Here is a 20,190-nt window from a genome sequence, read left to right as displayed (position 1 = left end):
GCAATAAATTGCTTAATTCTCCTTACTTTTTTTTATGAAAAAAAATGAGTAGAAAAGTCGTGAGAATTGACGACTTGATCGATAAGAAAATCTTACAGTTGCCTTAAAACACGTGCACCGCCGTCTTTCGTCACTCCCTCATTTTCCGTCCGAGAGAACTTAAACATTTAAGGCGCAAAAATCCTAAATAATGACTGACGAGATCCAGCTTTTTTTGTTGGCTATGTAGGGCAAATCACAACTGGGTTTTGATTTTGACACCCAATGAGTTGGTTTTGAAGCATCACTATATATGATTGATTGAGATGATATATCCCACAAACTACACCAATTGAAAAAACTGTTTCATACTCACGTGTAATACTGGTCTGGAAATTGACCCTAGAAAAAACAAACAAACTATTTAAACTACCATAACAAAAAATATTGTTTCAACCTAAATTCGCCAACATCTCATTTATCCTTCCTATTGGTTGAAGACCCCTCTATCTCCCGGGTTTCCACCCACCTGTACCTTCGAATCCACACCTCCCCCCCCCCCCCCCAACCCTCAAATTAAGCAATACGCCGTCTCAAACAACTGTGGCTCCATTAGAGCGGTTTTTACTTGAGTGTCGAAAGTAAGTAATTCGCGTTTTCATTGGTTTTGCATTACTACGCTCAGTGATTGGTTTAAAACTCTCGCGCCACTTTCTCAGCCAATCAGAAGTAAAACCAAAAACCAATTGTGACTCGCTCACGCAAGTTTTCCCGCGCTTCGTGCCGGCTACATGTATTTGCTCCGAGTTTTGATTGGTTCACTGGATTGTCTGTGTTCTTTGTGATTGGCTAGAGTAATTACTTTGGTTTTGGTTTTACGACACTCAATTGAAAACTGCTCTAAGTCGACTTTAAATGTGTTAGGTTCGACACATGCATGAGTGAAGTGGCGTTTGAATCAGACCTGAAAGATTCACAAGCTCCCTATTCTTCAGAACGAACACCTCTCACCCTTCACCTTTATACCTTGTGCCTCATAATCACCAGTTACCAGAAATGATCAAATTGCGGATAGTAAACTTACCTTCTAAACGATGATGTGAATTGGGTCGTTTTCTAAAGAAAAAGAGAAAACATGCATGCTTAGTTCACATTTATCATGTTTAGAAACAAAACAGGAATAACGCCAGAGGCTGAAACCTAACTTATTTGTCACAAGCACTTTTGTGGTGGAAGTGGCCATGGGGTCGAGAGAAGGGAGAGCAAAGAGTCGAGTTGTTTTTAGTCAACTGAACAGTCTCCAAAAATTGCCCACAAGATTGAAAGACTTGCGAACTAGCAAAGAGTAATGCATATATGAAGAGTTGTAGGGGAAAGTATTTTCACAATGATAAATTTCAACTTCCTCGAACTTAGTATTAGAAAAGTTGTACATGAAACGCCTTTGTGTGTATGACGATTTAAATGAATGCTGTAAAAGGGGTTTAAAAGCTTTACAAAATGGTATGACTTATTTTAAGTCTTTAAACAAACTACCATTGTGTGACCATTCAAATGAAAGCTACTGAGTAGTACTTCCATGCTTTATTGTGCTGTACAAGGTGGTTATAACTTACAATTCCGTGAATGAAACCCTACTGTGTGACCATTGAAATGAAAGCTACGGAGCAGTACTTTCATGTATACTGTTGGTTATGTTGTACAAGGTGGTTCTAACTTTGAAGTTCGTTGATGAAACCCTAGTGTGTGACCATTCAAATGAAAGCTACTGAGCAGTACTTTCATGTGTACTGTTTGTTATGCTGTACAAGGTGGTTCAAACTTACAATTCCGTGAATGAAACCCTTACTGTGTGACCATTGAAATGAAAGCTACGGAGCAGTACTTTCATGTATACTGTTGGTTATGTTGTACAAGGTGGTTCTAACTTTGAAGTTCGTTGATGAAACCCTAGTGTGTAACCATTCAAATGAAAGCTACTAAGCAGTACTTTCATGTGTACTGTTTTTTATGCTGTACAAGGTGGTTCTAACTTACATTCATGCGGTACTGTCTATTGTGCTCTAGTGTGTAACCATTCAACGAAAGCTATTGAGTAGTACTTTCATGTGGTACTGTTTATTATGCTGTACAAGATAGTTCTAACTTTTAGGTCTGTGGATGAAACGTAACCCTAGTGCGCGACTTTTCAAATCATATCAAAGCTACTGTCAGCAGTACTTTCAAGAACTGCAGTTTGTTTTTTGACATCCAAAATTTGGGAAATTTAATGTTTTGTTTTAATTTTATCACTTGCAAATTCAAAAAAATAATTACACTTAAACTTACTTAGGAGTGTTGCAGCGCCATAAAATGAGTAGTATCAAGGCAATTAACAGAATGCCTCCAGCCACAGATCCTGCAATAATAAAGGTGTTCTTTTGACTGTCTTTCACACTTTGTTCTGTCTTGGGACCGCCAATGGTAGTCCTTTCCGTCGGCTGGAACTGACAAAACGAAAAAACATGAATAAAAAGTGAACGGAAAATGACTTGGGGCAAAGATAGTAAAGGCAGTCTTTGCCAAACCTTTGCCATACCTTTGATTGCAAGAAGGAGAGTCTTTGATTTTGATCAAAAATGTTTATCAAAGGAGAGACAAAGGCACCATGAAATGTGACTTTGACTGGTGTCAAAGGTTCCTTTGATTTGCGTCAAATCTGTTATTTATTTTGACGCGCGTCAAGTCCCTGTCAAAGGCGATATCAAAGGTCTTGCTTACCTTTGGCACGTGTGTCAAAGTTCGCCATTCATCTTTATTCCACTTTGAAAGCGATTCAAAATTGTGGCAAAGCCAGCTTTTTGTATAGTATTGTATTATATTTTGGAGTTTTAGTATTTTATAGTGCAATAGTGAATGTTTTGTGTTCTTGTTCTTAACCTCATACGAATGTCAAAACTTAAGAGTTATTCTATTGAATCGCCCTTCCACGTGCATAACTAACCTCAGTCGTTCTTTCTTCTGTAGGGGGTTTGGTTGTCCCGTCCTTGCCCTAATATAATTATGATTGTTAAAAAAAGTTTTGTTGTTGTTGTTAAATCAAAGCTTCATTAGCACCAGTTCAGACGAAAATCTGGTGTAGTCACAATAACTGGTTTTCACAATACGAGTTTAAAAAACTTCAGATCTGTTGACCTAGTTGAAATCAAGAAGTCTGTGGTAACTGAATGTCAGCTCCACAAACAGAAACAAAGAATAATACCCATTCAGGTGCACTAACCTAGTATAAGCGATTCAACTAAACAAGAGTGTGTACGCAAGACGAGGTACGTGTCCAGGAAGGGAAGGAGGGGTCTTTTGTTGCAAGCTGTAAGGTCTGAACACTATGACTTTCCCGTCCCCTTTTTCTTTCACCAAGCTCACCACCCTAACTCCCCCTTCCGCGCCCCCATCGCCAGAAGAGAGACCTTGGAAAAGAGGATGCCTCCTTTTTTAAGCAGAAAAAAGTAACATGCTTATATCCCCCTGTATTAGCTATTGAGGAAGGCTGTTATTTATCCCCTATGGTGTTTTCGCTCCACTGACCAATCAAACTAGTGAATTTTGTTATTCATACGAAAGAAGGCTTAACAAAGTACACTGCATACCGGGGTTGTTGAAGCTTGTTCCGAAGACGGTGTTGTAGTTGGTTTTTTAAATGGTGTGGTCACTGGAGGAAGAGTCCCCGTTGCATTTAGCCTTTCTGTTACAGGTGTCGGCAAAGTCGCTGCGGTTAACGCTGGCGATAGAGTCGGCTTAGGGTACGGACCTTGAAAGAAACAAGAGGAGACCGTGCTGAGACCGTACTATGGGTGATCAACCTGTCTTCAACATCATGATTATACAGAGTTGCAAAAATTGCAAACTTTGAAAAAGGGGGCCTGAAGAGGTAAAATGTGCACTAGGATTTGCTTAGCATTTCTCTGGGAAAATAGGATTTCGAGCAATGGGACTGGGAACCTTTTATTTAGATATATATATTTGTTTATTCATACAGGAACATCTGATGTAGCTTACCAAAAAAGGAGACTGGGCTAAGATTTGAGCAAAACATAGGCTGGAAAATGAGTTTTGGGAAAAATCTAGGCTTGGAAATGAGATTTATATATCCCCCGCCCTTCAGAACCCTCTTAAATGACGATGCAATTTTTATTCAGTTTTCTTTTCATTCAGTTTTATTTTGATGAAATCTCTGCTGCGTGCCAGCAGTGATTTACTTTTTAAAGAAATTATATTAAGACATATAACAACTATCATATTTTATAAGTCCTTACATTCAATTTGTCCGTGCACCTGGAACACAACACACGAGCTTGTGATCTGAACGCTAGGGGTATCTTGTCTACACTGTATTGCAACTCTAACAAGACGACCGGCTGTTGTGTTCTGGAATATCGTTGTACCGGATTTGATCTGTAAGAGAAAACAGGATTGGTTAACAATCACTTAATTCCAAAATTTTAAATTTTATTCGTCTCCCCCATTCTCGTACCTCGAGTCTTCGTCCCTTCTGCGCAGGCTTGAAGAAACGGGTCAAAGGGAACGAAGACCCTGGGTACGAGGATGGTCCGGTCCCTGTGAAACTTTCAGGAAAGCGTGACTAGGCTTTTACCCAGTCTCTCCGCAAATTTGAGCTAAAACACTTGAATGTGGCCTACACGACGTACTTCACAACTCAATACAAAATGGCCGCCGATGCGAAGCTTTGAGCAAACGGCTATTGTAAGGGCAGAGAGAGCTTTTGAGATTGTTTAAAGAGAAAGAAGGCAGTACTAATGGGATTTCTATTGATTTTTGTCGTCAACTGCGAAATACAAGCGAGGAATGAATCGAAATTGAGGTAAGAGTGTGTACTTACGATACGGTACGAACGCATTTGGTCTGAAATGCACTGAAATATTTGCTTTCTGCGTTCGAATCCTCGCCTGGTGCTTGGAATGAATGCCTAAATTTATCTATGAGTATAAGGAGATCGTTATATTTTGAGGAAAAGGGTTTTTGGGACAAAAATATTCGAAATTCCGGGACGCTACTTGGCCGAAAAATATATGCTAATTTATGCAAATTAGGTTAGTCATGAAGCTTAGATAAATTGTAATAAATTCTATATTCATTCTTTTTCAGCCAGAATTGCTGGATATGTTGCCAATATAACAAGGAACATTTTTGCTTTCAACTTTTTCTTATAACCTTAAACATTTGAGAAGCTTGTTGCTTTTTGTCCAAAATTTTTGGTCACTTTACGCTGATTTATGCTAATTAGATAAATATATTCAAAAATATTATGGGATGTTTCGAACAAAAGTATTTTTTCCTGAAAGCCTGTTTCATAACCTTTCAAAAGAGGTATGTCTTTCTTCTCAGATGTAAATATCTTCTGAGAAAAAAAATAAAGAGTAAATGTCGTCAATTTTTGACAATTTGTTTACAGACAAATGTGAGTTAATTAATTTATTTATTTTTAAGACATTTACGAAATCCCCGTGACATAGTCCCTTTAATGCTTTGATCTGTCGACTTTTTTCCTTTCAGAAAAATTAATACCAATGGCTTTTAGCAGATTTCCTCTGCTGTTTACGTCACTGATGGTAACCGTTGGTGTAGTTCTTTATATTGTTAGCAGCAAAATAGAAAATGAAGCACCTCAAGTTCCACAAATGCTTTCATGGAAAGAAAACGGTCGTATCCATAGCAACGAATTCACTCCTACTTCAAGACTAGGAAGCAAAAACGGTATTACTATAAGTAATTAAGACGGAATCCACCTGGACTTCGAGTATTAATTGGGCAAAATTATTTACATCTTATTGCAAACTTCTGTGTTACCGTTTCAAATATTTTATCAAAAGAAATCGTTTCTAATTTTTCTCCATAGTTTACATGGTTTCTGTGCCTGAAATTCATTTTCCCAGGCTCCGAGAAATTGCTGTTGGTGTTATCCCGGTTAATTACTTACATCTTTAGCTTTGAAAAAGGGTAGAAAATAACACAATAGGATTTAAATTATTCTGGCACTCGATTTTTGTTCAAGTAACATAAGTCTAACATTAATATTACTATTATATTTCCTGATCAATTGCGTCCTAAACAGTAAGGACAAAAGGGAGCGGTATATTGCTGGAAACTAGAAAATCTGAAACATTTGTGTCGACAATAAAGTAAGAAGAACTAACACACAAAAGGAAATGTTGTGTGCAGTGACATGCATATGTCGCAGTGGCAAAATAAAAAAAAAACGACTTTAAAAACCGACTTTTTGAAGGGTAACACAATTGCTGGTGTCCCAGTAGTTTTCATTGTGGCCCTGAATCCCAGATCGAATTGGAATTTAGAAGTGTTGGTTTTTGTGGAGGGAGGAAAACCGGAGAACCCGGAGTAAACCCTCGTAGCAAGGACGAGAACCAACGACAAACTCGGGCCACATTGGTGGGAAGCGAGCGCTCTCACCACTGCAATATCCCTGCTCCCCCGAAATCACATGTTGTAGTGGCAACATCACAACGTAGACACAAAGAATTGGACATGTTACTCAGCAACATGTCCCTAGCTGCTACATTTTCATATGTGCGTATTTGTTGTGTTAAAGAAAAGAATGCTTCGAATTTCAAACTCTTTTTGTGAAGTCATTGTTTATGTCCATTGGCCGTCAATGTTGCTGTGAACTTTATTCGATTACCCCTGGAGGGGGAGGGGGAGGGGGAACTCTGTATATTTTAGTGTGGGGGTTTGCCGCTGGGACTTTGAAACTCTTGCCCTATACCAGACCATGTTCAGCTGATTTTGCAACCCTATACTAGACTGGACACCAAAAATCCCAACTCGATCCCAGACTTGCATTTTTTAGAACTGTGTATCACCATCATTGTTTTTAATGGAAAACCATCTGTCAACAACGTTGCCACGATGATTTTATTTACGTTTAGGAAAGCCTCTTTCTCGTCCGAGTTTCTTTTTCTATTCTGAACTAAATTCGTCATACCACTGATCAGTTTCCCGGCAAATGATACCCTATTCTAGACCAAAACTCTCTGATTTCTATACCCTATCCCAGGCAAAACTCCCTGAAAACCATACCCTTCACAGCGGCACATACCTATATAGCTCATATATGGGAGTGCCCCCCCCCCCCACCCCCCGGGGACACGTTCAATCTAACGCAGTTAGTTCGTTATGCGGTTATGTGAAATTGTAAAGTTCTTTAAACAGCTGAAACCAATTAAATCTGCATATTGTCTTTCAGAGGTAAATCCTTTCCTGTCTTATGACGAGAAACTGTTCAAATTGTACGATGGGGTGGAGACATTTGTGATGTTCATTGGATATCCTCGTAGTGGTCACAGCTTAGTGGCCGCCATATTGGATGCACACCCAGAAATTATTATTTCACATCAATACAATGTGTTAAAAAATTGGAGAGTATCTATTTCAACTGCACAGAAAAACCTGCAAAAATATCAGTTGTTTTTCGGCATTCATCAGCTATCCCGAGATCAAGCGTCGTTCGGAAATCGTGCCAGTCCTATCAACCAGACAAAATACAAAACGTACAACTACAATGTGCCAGGGTCATGGCAAGGAAAATATCAAGAGAAAATAAAGGTAAGTAACAAAGTCGTTGGTAAATATAGATCGATGTCAGTCAGTCAGTCAGTCAGTCAGTCAGTCAGTCAGTCAGTCAGTCAGTCAGTCAGTCAGTCAGTCAGTCAGTCAGCCAGTCAGTCAGTCAGTCAGCCAGCCAACCAGCCATGCAGTAAGTAAGTAAGTAAGTCAGTCAGTCAGTCAGTCAGCCAGCTAGCCAGTCAGTCAGTCAGTCAGTCAGTCAGTCCATCAGCCAGCCAGCCAGTCAGCCAGCCAGCCAGCCATGCAGTCAGTCAGTCAGTCAGTCAGTCAGTCAGTCAGTCAGTCAGTCGATTTTGTGTAATTCGTTTGTTCAGTCTGTAAGTCACTCTTCTTCTCGTTCATTTATTCAATTTTTTTGTTAATATTTTTTTAAGGTTATCGGTGACAAAAATGGGGGAAACACAGCATTGGCATTACGTGACCTCCGCAATATGCGCTTTTTTGAAGAAATCATTCAAGCTGTTCAAGTACCAATCAAATTGATACACGTCACCAGGAACCCCTTTGACAACATATCAACCATGATGCTTCGCGCGACACATTCACGTGACGCTGTTAGAGAAGAAGGAGTGAAGGTGAGGAGGCATGGGGCGGAGTTTCTGATGTTTTTCACATCAGCTAGATCATTAGAATGAAAAAAAGACTAAGTTCTCGAATATGATAATCAATGAGGAACGAAGGGTTGGCTATCACTATTTTATAAAATAAGCCGGGATTCTATTTGTACTCTGAATATAGAAATCTAGAGGGATTTATATGAGACCGTGAATAAAGGGAATTAAATAACCTTCTTTCTCGAGGGTTTGAACTGGATGGAGGGGGTATAAATCCGGTTTCTCAACCGAAATTTTGACCTTATCCACATTTCCCAGCTTATTTTGTGCCTAAAACCCAGTCTCATTGAATTTCCTATTTTTTCGCCTGTGATTCCCAGTCCCAGTGACCCAAATCCTATTTACCAAGTGAAAAAAAAAGTTCCCATTTTGTCATGTCACTAGATCATCATTTTTGTTGTTTTTTATTTATCAGAAAAATATCACAAAATTCTCGAATAATTTTGGTTACGCAAGGAAGGTGATTTCGCCTTTTTTTGGTCTAAAACTGTTCTGAAATAAATGGTAGGCAACTTTACCCATGAAAAACATTGTCTTTGGACATTTAACGCAAGATATAACCTTTATTTGAGAATAGAAATCAAACTTCGGCTATAAATATCGATTTTATTAAAGGCGCGCGGAAACAGGTTGAAAACGTTGGAAAATGTTTTCAAATTGAGCGATCCGAAGCCAAACGCGCTTTTAAACAGTTTTTAAGTGCTCTAAAATAGCAATTGTTAATAAAAAATGGACCATTTTTCTTAGGTTTGCTACGACACAAATGTAAATTTGGGCTGTTTAAAAATCTGTTAAAATCCGTGTATGTACATGTATTTTTTCCTTTTACTTTTTAAATCCATTCTTGTACGTGAAGGTGCCCCTTTAATATTCGAGGAATAAAGGAAATACAATTCTTTCGTTTTAATTAAGGCGTGCAAACTCAAGAATTTTAGTTAAATTTTACTTGTTTCGCTTTCTCAGATCTTTTTTGTGTCACGAAGAACTCTAGGAATTTGATTTTTTTTTTGCATTTTATGGATATTTATATAAGTTTACAAATAAGAGCGACAATCATTAATCACAACTGGGATTTGGTTTCATTTCTTTTAAAACCTTCGGCTCAGAGAGTCTCGGGTGGCAAAGAGATAATAGTTGCTGTTAACACTTCTTCTTCGATTAATATTTCTAACAGATGGACAACAAAACAGAATTAGATGCGTCAATTAAGGAGTACTTCCAAATGGCTGCCTCTAACCAACGCGTCAGGGAACGGTACGGAGATGTAGTTCTCGATATTACGTCACACGAGACAGTGCTAAGACCCAGGGAATCGCTGCAAAGATTGTGTGACCATTTGGGAGTCACTTGTTATGAGGATTATCTTGAAAAGTGCATCAAAATTTTGTATGGAACTCCTTCATTTACGAGAAACAAAGTCGTTTGGACCAAGGAGCAAAAAGAACGCGTCACAGAAATGATGAAAAATTACCCTTTTCTGAAAGAATATTCATTTGATAAATATCCTAGCTAAGTGCACCTAAAAGCGTAGTCACACTAGGGGTGGTGAATGGTCCTTCAAAAACTGCGTGTCTCGCAAAATTTTAGCCAATTTTCAGGGGTCTCGTCGTCTCGAATTTTTCTTTGACGCCTTCTCGCAGTCTCGATTTCTTTTGCAAGGCTAAAAAGGTCTCGGGCTCGCAGAAAAGATATCAGTCTCGCAGTCTCGCGCAGTCTCGCATTTACCATTCGACACCCCTCACACTGCCTTTATGGCAAATATTTTACCTCTTTTCTTGGCGAAAAACAATCCTTTGAATGTGTTTATTGTAATGGTGCTCCGTTATTCCTTCGTTCTCAAAAATCAAGACATTCAAATTGCAACCCAATTTGGGATCCTAAGGCTACAAGTTGTTACTCTCAATTCAGTGGCATCTTCGGCAAACAAAGTTGGTTTATGTACTTTTAAACCACAGAAATGTAATGATTACAATAAACAAATCTTAAATACATTTTTATTGTTGTTCGTAAAAACGAGATTAGGATAGCTCTGCCTAGAAGTCTTTTAAAACTTCACTGAAGATTAGTAAAAAGTAACGCGTAACCCCGAAAGATAAATGAAGATTGTATAGCTACACACATTTTCTCCCAGTTATTAAATATAATTTTTAAAACGCTGCTGAATCTCAACAGGGACACAAAACGATGTCATAGTTTTGTCGAGTCCCCAATGAACTACGTGCACATTGGCATGCCCGCTCCGGGATCGTCTCTCCCCTCCCCCCTTCCCCGACCACGGATATATATAAGCAAATTCATAACCCTTATAAATTAAAGTTAATGTGACAACCAAGACACTTATCATTGTGTGACATACTATCCGGTCATCCTTTGAGCACGTGCAAACAACATCTGATTTCACGCTCAGCCAATCGCATGCGGGATTTCACGCAAACAGGTCGTCATAGTGATTTTCCCCAGTTCATCCTTCCCATGTGCTTCAAAGCAGAGCTTCTCACTTAGCCTGCTACAAAATTTTTTCTCGGAAAAATCCAGAAAATCCCGCCGTTTTCTCCCAAGTGTCGCAACCTAGTCGGTTTAGAAGCGAAGTTGTCCTTGCATCATGCCACTCGTACGGACTGGTAGGACACGTACCGGCGATAGAATCACCAAACATATATGCAAGTGAGCGCCGCCATCTTTCGCCATTTGACAAATGCACAGTTACAAGAACTCTGCGAAGCAACGGTCTTTCCGCACAGGGTCGGCGCTCCGTTCTGGAAAAAAGATTAAAGGACGCTGGCATCGCACAGACTGCTCACTCCACTGAACAAATCGCAGACCGAAGCGCGTCTACCACGACTGTCCAGCAACGTGCCAGCCCTGTGGCATTTACGAAAGAACAAATCACCGAAATCAAGCGGCTCATTCAAGATTCCGTTGCATCCGCGTCCAGAGATATTGCTACAGAAGCCGCTTGTGCAGCTGCCGAAGCTATACAGTCACAAGTACCGTCTTCGTTGCCTTCTCCATCACCCCAAGCTGTGATTCCAACTAACCCGGAGGTGTTGACATTTTACGCCCACAAGAACAACAACAACAAGTTGGGCAGAGTCTTTAACTAAATGATGGGCCGCTTCCACTAGCACCTTGCCGTTACGGAGCTCCATTCCAGGACGCCCCGGCGAGCTACGTCAAAGAAATCCGTTCCGGAGAAATTGCATGCTGATTAAGCCTGGGAGTAGAAGGATTGGTTGGTTAAGTATCGATTTGTTTGTGGTTCGTCTTGGTGAATACACTGCGTGTATTTTGGGGGATGAAGTGCTCCCAAATAGGTCACCCTTTGCCCCATAGACTCACGTGTTTCTTCTATTCTGGGGCCCAATCCAGCTTTCTAACATTGTTACCATAGCAACTAGGTCAAAATCTTCTAGGATAAGGACCTCTTTCATTGGGGATCTTGACCCCTTGGAGAGGGTTGGGGGATTATGACCCCTTGGCTGCAAAAATCTTATAGGATAAGGACCTCTTTCATTGGGGATTGTGACCCCTTGGAGAGGGTTGGAGGATTGTGACCCCCTGGCTGGAGAGGATTGTTTACCTCTCCTTTAGTTCCCTAACTCTGATAGGATAAGGACCTCTCTAGTGGGGGATTGTGACCCTCCAGAGAGGGTTAGGGGATTATGTCCCTCTTGCCAAGGATGGATTGTGACCTCTTGGTGCCATGTAGTGTTAGTTCAGTCCTGACCTGTATATGCTTTTTGGAGCACTTGATCCTCAACCCCCCTTATCCCACAAACATGGTAGTGTGTGTCATTTTCTTGGTCGCAGGTCGGGAACATTAATTGGGGAATACAGGGGATTGCATGGAATAGTAGCCTTTGAGACAATTTACGACTTGGAAGTCCAACGGATACGAAAAAAAGGAAATCTAAGATACACCTAGAGAGCGACGTACATGTACTGTAATTGAAATGAATACCTCGATGGCAATTTCTGAAGTTTAATCTTCTGACGGTTAACTTTTGACAGATCCCCCTTAACATGATGGCGAGACTAGCAATCATAACAGTAAATGAGGGAAACAGATTATGAAACCTTGGCTACTGTCATACTATAGCTACTTAACAATTATCCTGCGAAATCGCGCGGAATATCGCCTGATACTTAGCCGACGAGGCCGTATAGTCCGGCAGATTGGTGCAAAAATATGACGGAATTGTGGGATTTATGGTAAAAGCATGAAACTTGGCACAAAGATAGAGAAATACCTACTGAACAATATAAGCTATGGACCCACCTGAGATATATCCCATAATTGTAGTTATAACGGGTTTAAGGTGACTGACTGGAATTTTAGCATGGAAACGAGGCTGGGATTTTATTTCTTGTGTAACAGCCACAGTCCTGCATCAAAAGTGCCAAAGTCTCCCAAAAGTTAAGAATAATCAAATATAGTGTCTTTGCTTTGGTTGTGAAGTCAATTAAGTCGATCACGTGACAGGTCACGTGATTTCACGTACATTTGCGTGACAGGAGTAATACGATTTTAAGACGGTAATACTGCACTTATATTGATAGATGGTTGGGGTTAAATTTTTTTTATATAATAAAAAATAAACGGAGACCAATAAAAAATAATATTGTCTCCCAGTGTCGTCAATACAAAGCTGTAAAGCTGCCTCGGAATTGCGATTCAAGCAATAAACATCACCAAAAAATATGCTGTTGATAAAAATAGAAATCGAACAATTCACAGTTGCTGAATAAAACATCTGCACTCAAACGATATTTTCTTTTTGCTGCCTGTTGTTTTTATTTAAAATTCTTTTTATCTCTAACAAGGTTTGCTTCGCTAAATAAGAAGATTTAGACGGCAATCAAATGGGTTTTCTGAAAGGCAAAGTGAGATCTGAGAGAAAAGTTACCATATTTAACCTTTCTCGCAGATTTGTTCAAAACCACGATTTATAAGATTCAAAAATCTTTTTCTGTTTGATCAAGAAAAATAATACCACAAATTTTAAGCTTTTATTCTGTGCAAGAGGAAACCAACAAAGTGCCGTGTAATTGGCCGGCCGGGTTACTATTTCCACACACGTGTTCAGCAGTGCAGGCAGTTCGCAAAGATTTTGTTAGCCAGTCAAACACCACGCTCAGTTAGTTTTCGAAAATATCGTCGTTTATCGCTTTCATTACTTGGTTGAAGGATCATACGAAGGTAAGTACTTTTTTCAAGATTTAAATAACGAAGTTCGTTTGAATTATTAACATGTTTAGTGAAAACTAAGGCTAAGATTATACATTTATAAAAACCGCGCCAACGCGGGGAAGTCATCGGCTATCATACTCTTTCTTTTTAGCTAACTGTTTAGCAATTTTACATCTTGCTAAAAGTATTCTTTGTTTTCTGAACATGACACAAATCCTGCAGAAATAAATTCAGTAACCTGAAGCTAAAAAGAGCAGACAAACGAAAAAGAGAAGAAGAGCCTGAGCCCCCTCGACCTTCTAAGTTTACAAGGGCGTGTTCTAGCGCAACCACTTCCAAAGCTGAGAAAAGCTGCTTTTTCTGTGGAAGTTCCACGGAAACGCTTCATGAAGCCTCGACCTTTAATTTAGATGAAAGGGTTCGCGAGTGTGCCCAACAGTTGCAAGACAATGTGCTAATTGCTAAATTAAGGGAACGCGATATGATGTCTCAAGACGCAGTTTATCATGCGAAATGCCTGGTAGCACTTTATAACAAAGCGGAGAGGTCAAAAGAGAGTACAATTGATGGGAATGAAAAGAGAGTTCATGGTATAGCCTTAGCACAGCTAATTGCTTATATAGAGGAAACGCGCGCCGAGGCAAAGGGAAGCGCCCCGACAGTGTTCAGGCTAGCAGAACTTACGGACATGTACTCTATCCGTCTGAAACAACTTGGAGTGGAAGTGACTAGCCGAGTTCACTCTACTGACCTTAAAGAAAGGATCTTAGCAAATGTCCCAGGTCTTCAGGCTCATAAGAAAGGGCGAGACATTTTTTTAGCGTTCAATGATGAAGTTGCTACAGCGCTTCAACAGGCTTGCGAACGAGATTTTGACAGTGAAGCTATGAACCTTCTTAAGACAACTAAGATAATTCGTAGGGATATGTTGGACACAAAATCAAAGTTCAACGGCACATTTGATAACAGTTGTCAGCAGGAATCTGTCCCAGAGTCTCTGAAAACATTAATTGGAATGATTTTGGGGGGCCCAGATATCAAGACCCAGTCAAGTGATATGACTGAAGCGCAGACAACCTTAAGTATTTCTCAACTGATGCTTTTCAATGCAAGCAAAAGGCGTCGAGACAGCGGTACAACAGGTGCTTCATATTACCATTCCAGAGATCGTGAGCCGCCACTGCCCATTTATCTGGGCCTCATGACACATGCAGAAACGCGGAAACGCACACTTGTTGATAAGCTCTACAATCTGGGATTGTCTATCTCTTATGACAGAGTGTTAGAATTATCGACTGACATGGGAAACAGTGTTTGCGCGCGCTTTGAATCGGAAGGAGTCGTTTGCCCACCCAAGCTTCTAAAAGGAGTTTTCACAACTGCAGCAGTGGACAATATCGACCATAATCCCAGTTCCGTAACTGCGCAGGGTGCTTTTCACGGAACTGGAATATCGTTATTTCAACATCCCACTTCCGATGCCCCAGGAGTAGAGCGCGAGGTGGTGAGCATTGAAAATCAGCCTTTGCAGACAAAGCGTCTTGCTCGACTTCCTGATTCTTACACAACCGTGCGACCAGTTATCCTTCCCAAGAAGGAGCCAGACGTTCCTCCTCTACAAGGTTCGTTTGTAAGAATGTGCCCTGGAATGAAAGAAGCATTCAGTTTCGAGTTCAAATGGCTACAGCATGTTAGCGTTGAGGTGAACAGAGAAATAACGCAAAATATCTTGCAAGTGTCATGGGCAGCGTTCCACGCAAACCAGCTACTTCACAATCGAGAAAATCAGTTGAGTAGAAGCTCCTTGTTACCTTTATTTCAAGAAGAAGCAGCTTCAGCAGCTATGATTTGCCATGCTATCGATGTCATCACGAAAGCAGTGAACTTCCTCAATCAAGGGCAAGTTCCAGTTCTCGCATGCGACCAGCCACTTTACGCCATTGCCAAGAAGATTCAATGGAACTTTCCCATAGTGTATGGTGAGAAAAAGCTGGTGGTAATGTTTGGTGGATTTCATACAGAGCTTGCTGCTCTCAAGGCACTAGGAAGCTGGATGGAGGATAGTGGTTGGACCAGTGTTTTAGTACAAGCGGGAGTAACAACTCCAGGTACCGCTGATTCTTTTCTCAAAGCTTCACACGTTTCACGTACCCGACACGCCCACCAAGTTACTGCTGCTGCTTTGTATATCTTGATGGAGAGGGCATACAAGACCTATCGAGAGGGTGTTGATGAAGGAGAAGAGCCCAAGGCGTTCGGGAATGGCGCAAGCAAGCAGAGCTGGAAAGTCCACAATTCCATTACTGGTCGCTTACACTTCACTTCCAGCTCACCATTCTAATATTTGTCCGGTCTTTGAGGGAAGGGAACTTTCAACTTTACAAAGACGCCTGCCAATCGCTAGCACCGTGGTTTTTTGCTTTAGACCGCACCCACTACGCCAGATGGCTGCCAGTTCATATTCGCGACATGGAATGTCTTGAAACAGAAGTTCCAGCAATAGCTGAAGAGTTCAGGAACGGTAATTTTGTGGTGAATAAAACCAACCGCGCATTTTCCTTGATTCCCATCGATCAAGCGCATGAACAAAATAACAAGATCGTCAAAGGTGACGGAGGAGCTATTGGCTTAACAGAAAGTTCAACTCAGTTACTGCGCTGGATGGTCTCTGGACCAGAAATATCAAGAATAGTGAACGATTTCGAGTTGTCTCAGGAATTGGTCGGGAATAAAGCGAAACAAGAAGAGCAAGGAGATTTACGCCACCACGAACAAATGAAAGGGGTCCAAAACACTTTCCGGAATCAAGTCAACGCACTTTGTAGCACAATTGAAGAAATGGGCAACCCCTTTGCAGACCAAACTGGAGATTTGTTTGTGCTAGACACCCGTGATATTGTGGACTCCAAGGTTATTGAAACGGTCAGAACTGTAGAGCAATTAGGCAAGGATCAGTATCAGCAATTTGTCACCAAAAGACTGCAGGAGAGAACAACGCCACTGTTTGATACAATACAGAAAAACAAGTTGCCACTATTTAGTAGTCCTCCTGCTACAAGAGAGAAGTCTAACGATAAACTCAAGATTGCATCACTAAAGAGCAACTGCTCTCTTTTTTCGCGTCTTTACGTTTCATGTCAGGTCAGGGATGGTGATTTGGAAGGATTCTTTGGACATGAGAACCAGAGTTCTCCCCCCCCCTTCCTTGTCTCAGTATGGGAAGCTCAGATCTGGTACCAAATCGGATTTGTTATCGTGTCTCGAGAAGAATGTACCAGCACAAGCACAAAGGCCATCTGTTGAAGCTCTGCTACTAGATGGTGCAGCCATCGTTAACATGCTTAAGCCTGGAGCCTCCAAGACATTTCAAGAGTACAGCGAGACCGTCTTTCTTCCATACGTAACAAACCAGCTAAGGAGCGTAGAGAGAGTGGATGTGGTATGGGACAGATATCTCCCTGGCAGTCTTAAAGATTCTGCACGAAGCAAGAGAGGAAAGGGTATCCGTAGACGCGTCTTACCGGACACCAGGATCCCAGGAAATTGGACAGCCTTTTTGAGGGTTGACGAGAACAAAGAGGAGCTTTTCCATTACCTGGCCGAGCAGCTTACCACAATTGGAACTCAACATGGAGAAGTAGTGTCTACTAAACATGAGACAGTAGTCTTTAACACTGACAGATCTGACGCCGCAGATTTATCACCTTGCACGCACGAAGAAGCCGATACGAGGCTCCTACTACATGCCGCCGACGCTGCAAGACGTGGCTACACTAAAGTAATGATACGCACTGTCGATACAGATGTTGTAGTCATCGTAGTTGCAAAATTCCAACAAATGTCCTTATCAGAGCTTTGGATTGAGTTTGGTGTTGGAAAACACCTTAAATATTTGCCAGCACACGACATATCCCGTTGTGTTGGTGATGAGAAGTCACAAGCTCTCCTCGCATTTCACGCTTATGGTAAAAAGACGGCATGGGAAGCGTGGGGAGCATTTGATGAGGTAACAGCAGCTTTCCAAGTTCTAAGCAATGCTCCAACCGTGGATGTTGTGGATGAGGTGATGCCTTTTCTTGAGCGATACGTCACTATCATGTACGATCGTACCAGCACATGCATGAATGTAAATGATGCGAGGAGAGACCTGTTTACACGTAAAGGCAGAGATATTGAAGCGATTCCCCCCACCTCAGATGCCTTACGTCAACATGCAAAGAGGTCCACGTACCAGGCTGGTCACTGCTGGGGAAATTCCTTAGTGTCGTCTCCTCCGCTTCCGTGTCCAAGTGAATGGGGCTGGGTAAGAGTTGCAAATGACACGTGGGAGCTCTTGTGGATGACAATTCCCCAGGCATCACAAAGCTGTCAGGAACTACTAAAGTGTGGTTGCCGGAGTGAAAGAGGATGTACAGGACGGTGCAAATGCGTCAAAGCCGAACTGCCGTGCACAGCATTGTGCAATTGTGCTGGGCTGTGCGACCGAGAATGAACAAAATAATGCTGACCAAATCTGCATATCGCTTGCATTATAAACAACATTCTTATGAATTTGTGTTTAGCTTACGTGTTCCTGGAATTTAGTTGTTGGGACTTGATTTTCTAGTTTTCAAATATAATTCACCATTAGCCTCGTTTCCATGTAAGAAGTTCAGTGAGCCACCTTAAATCTGTTATAATTGCAATTATGGGATGGATCCAACATGGGTCAATAGATTTTTCGTAGTTTCTAACTTTCTATGTATGAACTTGACCAAATAATTAAAATACAAATTGAGAGTCAGAGTAAGTTAGAATAATGGGTATTAAAAGCATATTGGGTCACATGGTTGGTCACGTGACCTCACAAGGAGGCCAATAATGTCTCAGAATTTATTTTGTTATTCTTTTTTTGATTAATCTTGTAAATTTGTTGCGATACATTGTCTCACTTTGCTTGAAAGAAAGAAATAATTCACCTAACCTTGTTTTCATGTTAAGAGTTCAGTGAGCCACCGAAAAAACGCCATATTTACAATTATGGGATAGATTCCAGGTGGGTCCATAGCTAATATTGTTCGGTAGGTATTTCTCTATCTTTGTGCCAAATTTGGTGCTTTTACCATATATAAATCCCACAATTCTTGCACCAATCTGCCGGACTAGTAGGCCGAGTTGGCTAAAATCAGACGATATTCCGCAAGATTGAGCAGGATAATTGTTTTATTATTCAACAAATTGTCAACGAAACACATTTTGCAGATAGAAAAACTGTATTTATGCCGCGCCCTACAATATTTCGGACGAATCTTCGCAACCTACGTATATCGCAGGATATCTGTTATGTACGGATGACAGATAACGTTAACATTTTGACCATATATGGGCAGCGCGCGCATGTGTTGAATAATAATGATTATTATTATACATTAGAATTACTTTGAAACATGTGATTGGTCGAGAGCATTCAGTCAATATACAGTAGCATGTGAACTTGACATGATAACCCAATATCTGCAGCAGATATTGGGTTATCATGTCGAGTTCAAAGTCCGCCTAGTTTCCAAGCCCCTCGTCCGTGTAGTGCTGTCAAACGTTTGAAAATATGGCTGAGCGATTCGCCTCCGTTTCCGAAGAGGAACTGAAAGTTTTGCTCGAGAACAAAGATTCTAAAAACACCAAGAGAACAACAAAAACAAGTGTAAAAATTCTGAATAATTATTTGAGGGAGAAGAACCTGGAGGAACCACAAGATAAAACCGCTTTGGCCAATGTTCTGACGACGTTTTACGCCGGCGCTAGAAAAAGTGATGGCAAATTGTTTGAAAACGTATAATAAAACAATTATTGAATTCGGTTTTTGCATGATATCGTGAATTATCAAAACCTCGTGTCTGTGTTATCTGCCTCAGCCTTCGGCTTCGGCAGATAACACAGACCTCGGTTTTGATAATTCACGATATCATGCTCAACCTCATCCAATAATTGCTTAATATATGGTGTCCGCTAACAGTGTGTCTACTCCAACCAAAATCTGTGCAAAATAGGGAATGAAAACCTTGTATGTTAACCATAGATTTCCCACAAATTGCGGATTTACACCAGCTGCATGCTACAGAAGCAATAAATTTGTGTCCATTTTTATTGTTTTAACAGGCAAACACTATTGGTTAATTTGTGAAGAATTGCTTGGGTGGTATTGGTTGGAGTAGTCACACTGTAATACAGGTTTGACTGTACTAAGATACCTTAGAAAACGAAAGTATGAAGAAACAGAAGAAACTGATGGAACCCCCGGGGGGGGGGGGGGGTACTTGACCTAAGTTTAGGTATAGGGGTGCCGCTGGAGGTTTGAAACCCTGACCCTGTTTAGGACAATAAAAACTTAAAATGCCTACCCTGTGTAGGACAACACCCCCTATTCTAAGACCCTATTTAGGACAAAGGACAACATCGACAATCATTTACGCTTTATTGTGATTGCGTCCCATACGCGATGTTTGAAGCATTGAAATGCAAAAACACCTATCCCACCGAAAAAAATAATGCTTTTTATCGAAGCGAAAGCGAAAACAATGTAAATACATGGACGACAGTCTTGCAGCCATACCCTGTCTAGGACAGCTTCAGGCCCTGTTTAGGACAGAGGAGCTTGAAATTATATACCCTGTTCAGGACCGGAGGAGTCAAAAACCATACCCTATCCAGCGGCACGTCCCCGTATAGGCCATATAGGGGAGTGCCCCCCCCCCCCGGGATGGAACCTATGTGAAAGTGAATTCTCTTTTG

General features: G+C 40.9%; 2 protein-coding genes and 1 pseudogene across 3 annotated transcripts in view; 2 read left to right on the top strand and 1 right to left on the bottom strand.

Annotated features, from left to right (window-relative positions):
- LOC144628301 (uncharacterized) overlaps positions 1–20,190 on the bottom strand; it is an 84,296-nt pseudogene that overhangs the window by 10,554 nt on the left and 53,552 nt on the right. The window lies entirely within an intron of this gene.
- Positions 1–20,190, top strand: part of LOC144628340 (uncharacterized) — a 63,216-nt gene that overhangs the window by 21,665 nt on the left and 21,361 nt on the right. The gene's annotated exons all lie outside the window — the stretch shown is intronic.
- On the top strand, positions 7,474–9,750 carry LOC144628193 (uncharacterized). The gene is made up of 3 exons (XM_078486257.1): positions 7,474–7,596; positions 7,992–8,192; positions 9,406–9,750. The coding sequence occupies exons 2-3, from the start codon at positions 8,049–8,051 to the stop codon at positions 9,742–9,744; spliced, it is 483 nt and encodes a 160-aa protein (XP_078342383.1). The 5' UTR covers positions 7,474–7,596; positions 7,992–8,048; the 3' UTR covers positions 9,745–9,750.

Source organism: Oculina patagonica, chromosome 10, assembly GCF_052425735.1.
Source record: "Oculina patagonica isolate OP01 chromosome 10, crgOcupat, whole genome shotgun sequence".
Lineage (NCBI taxonomy): Eukaryota > Metazoa > Cnidaria > Anthozoa > Scleractinia > Oculinidae > Oculina > Oculina patagonica.
Note: the sequence above shows the minus strand (reverse complement) of the source record. Positions and strands in the feature narration are given on the sequence as shown.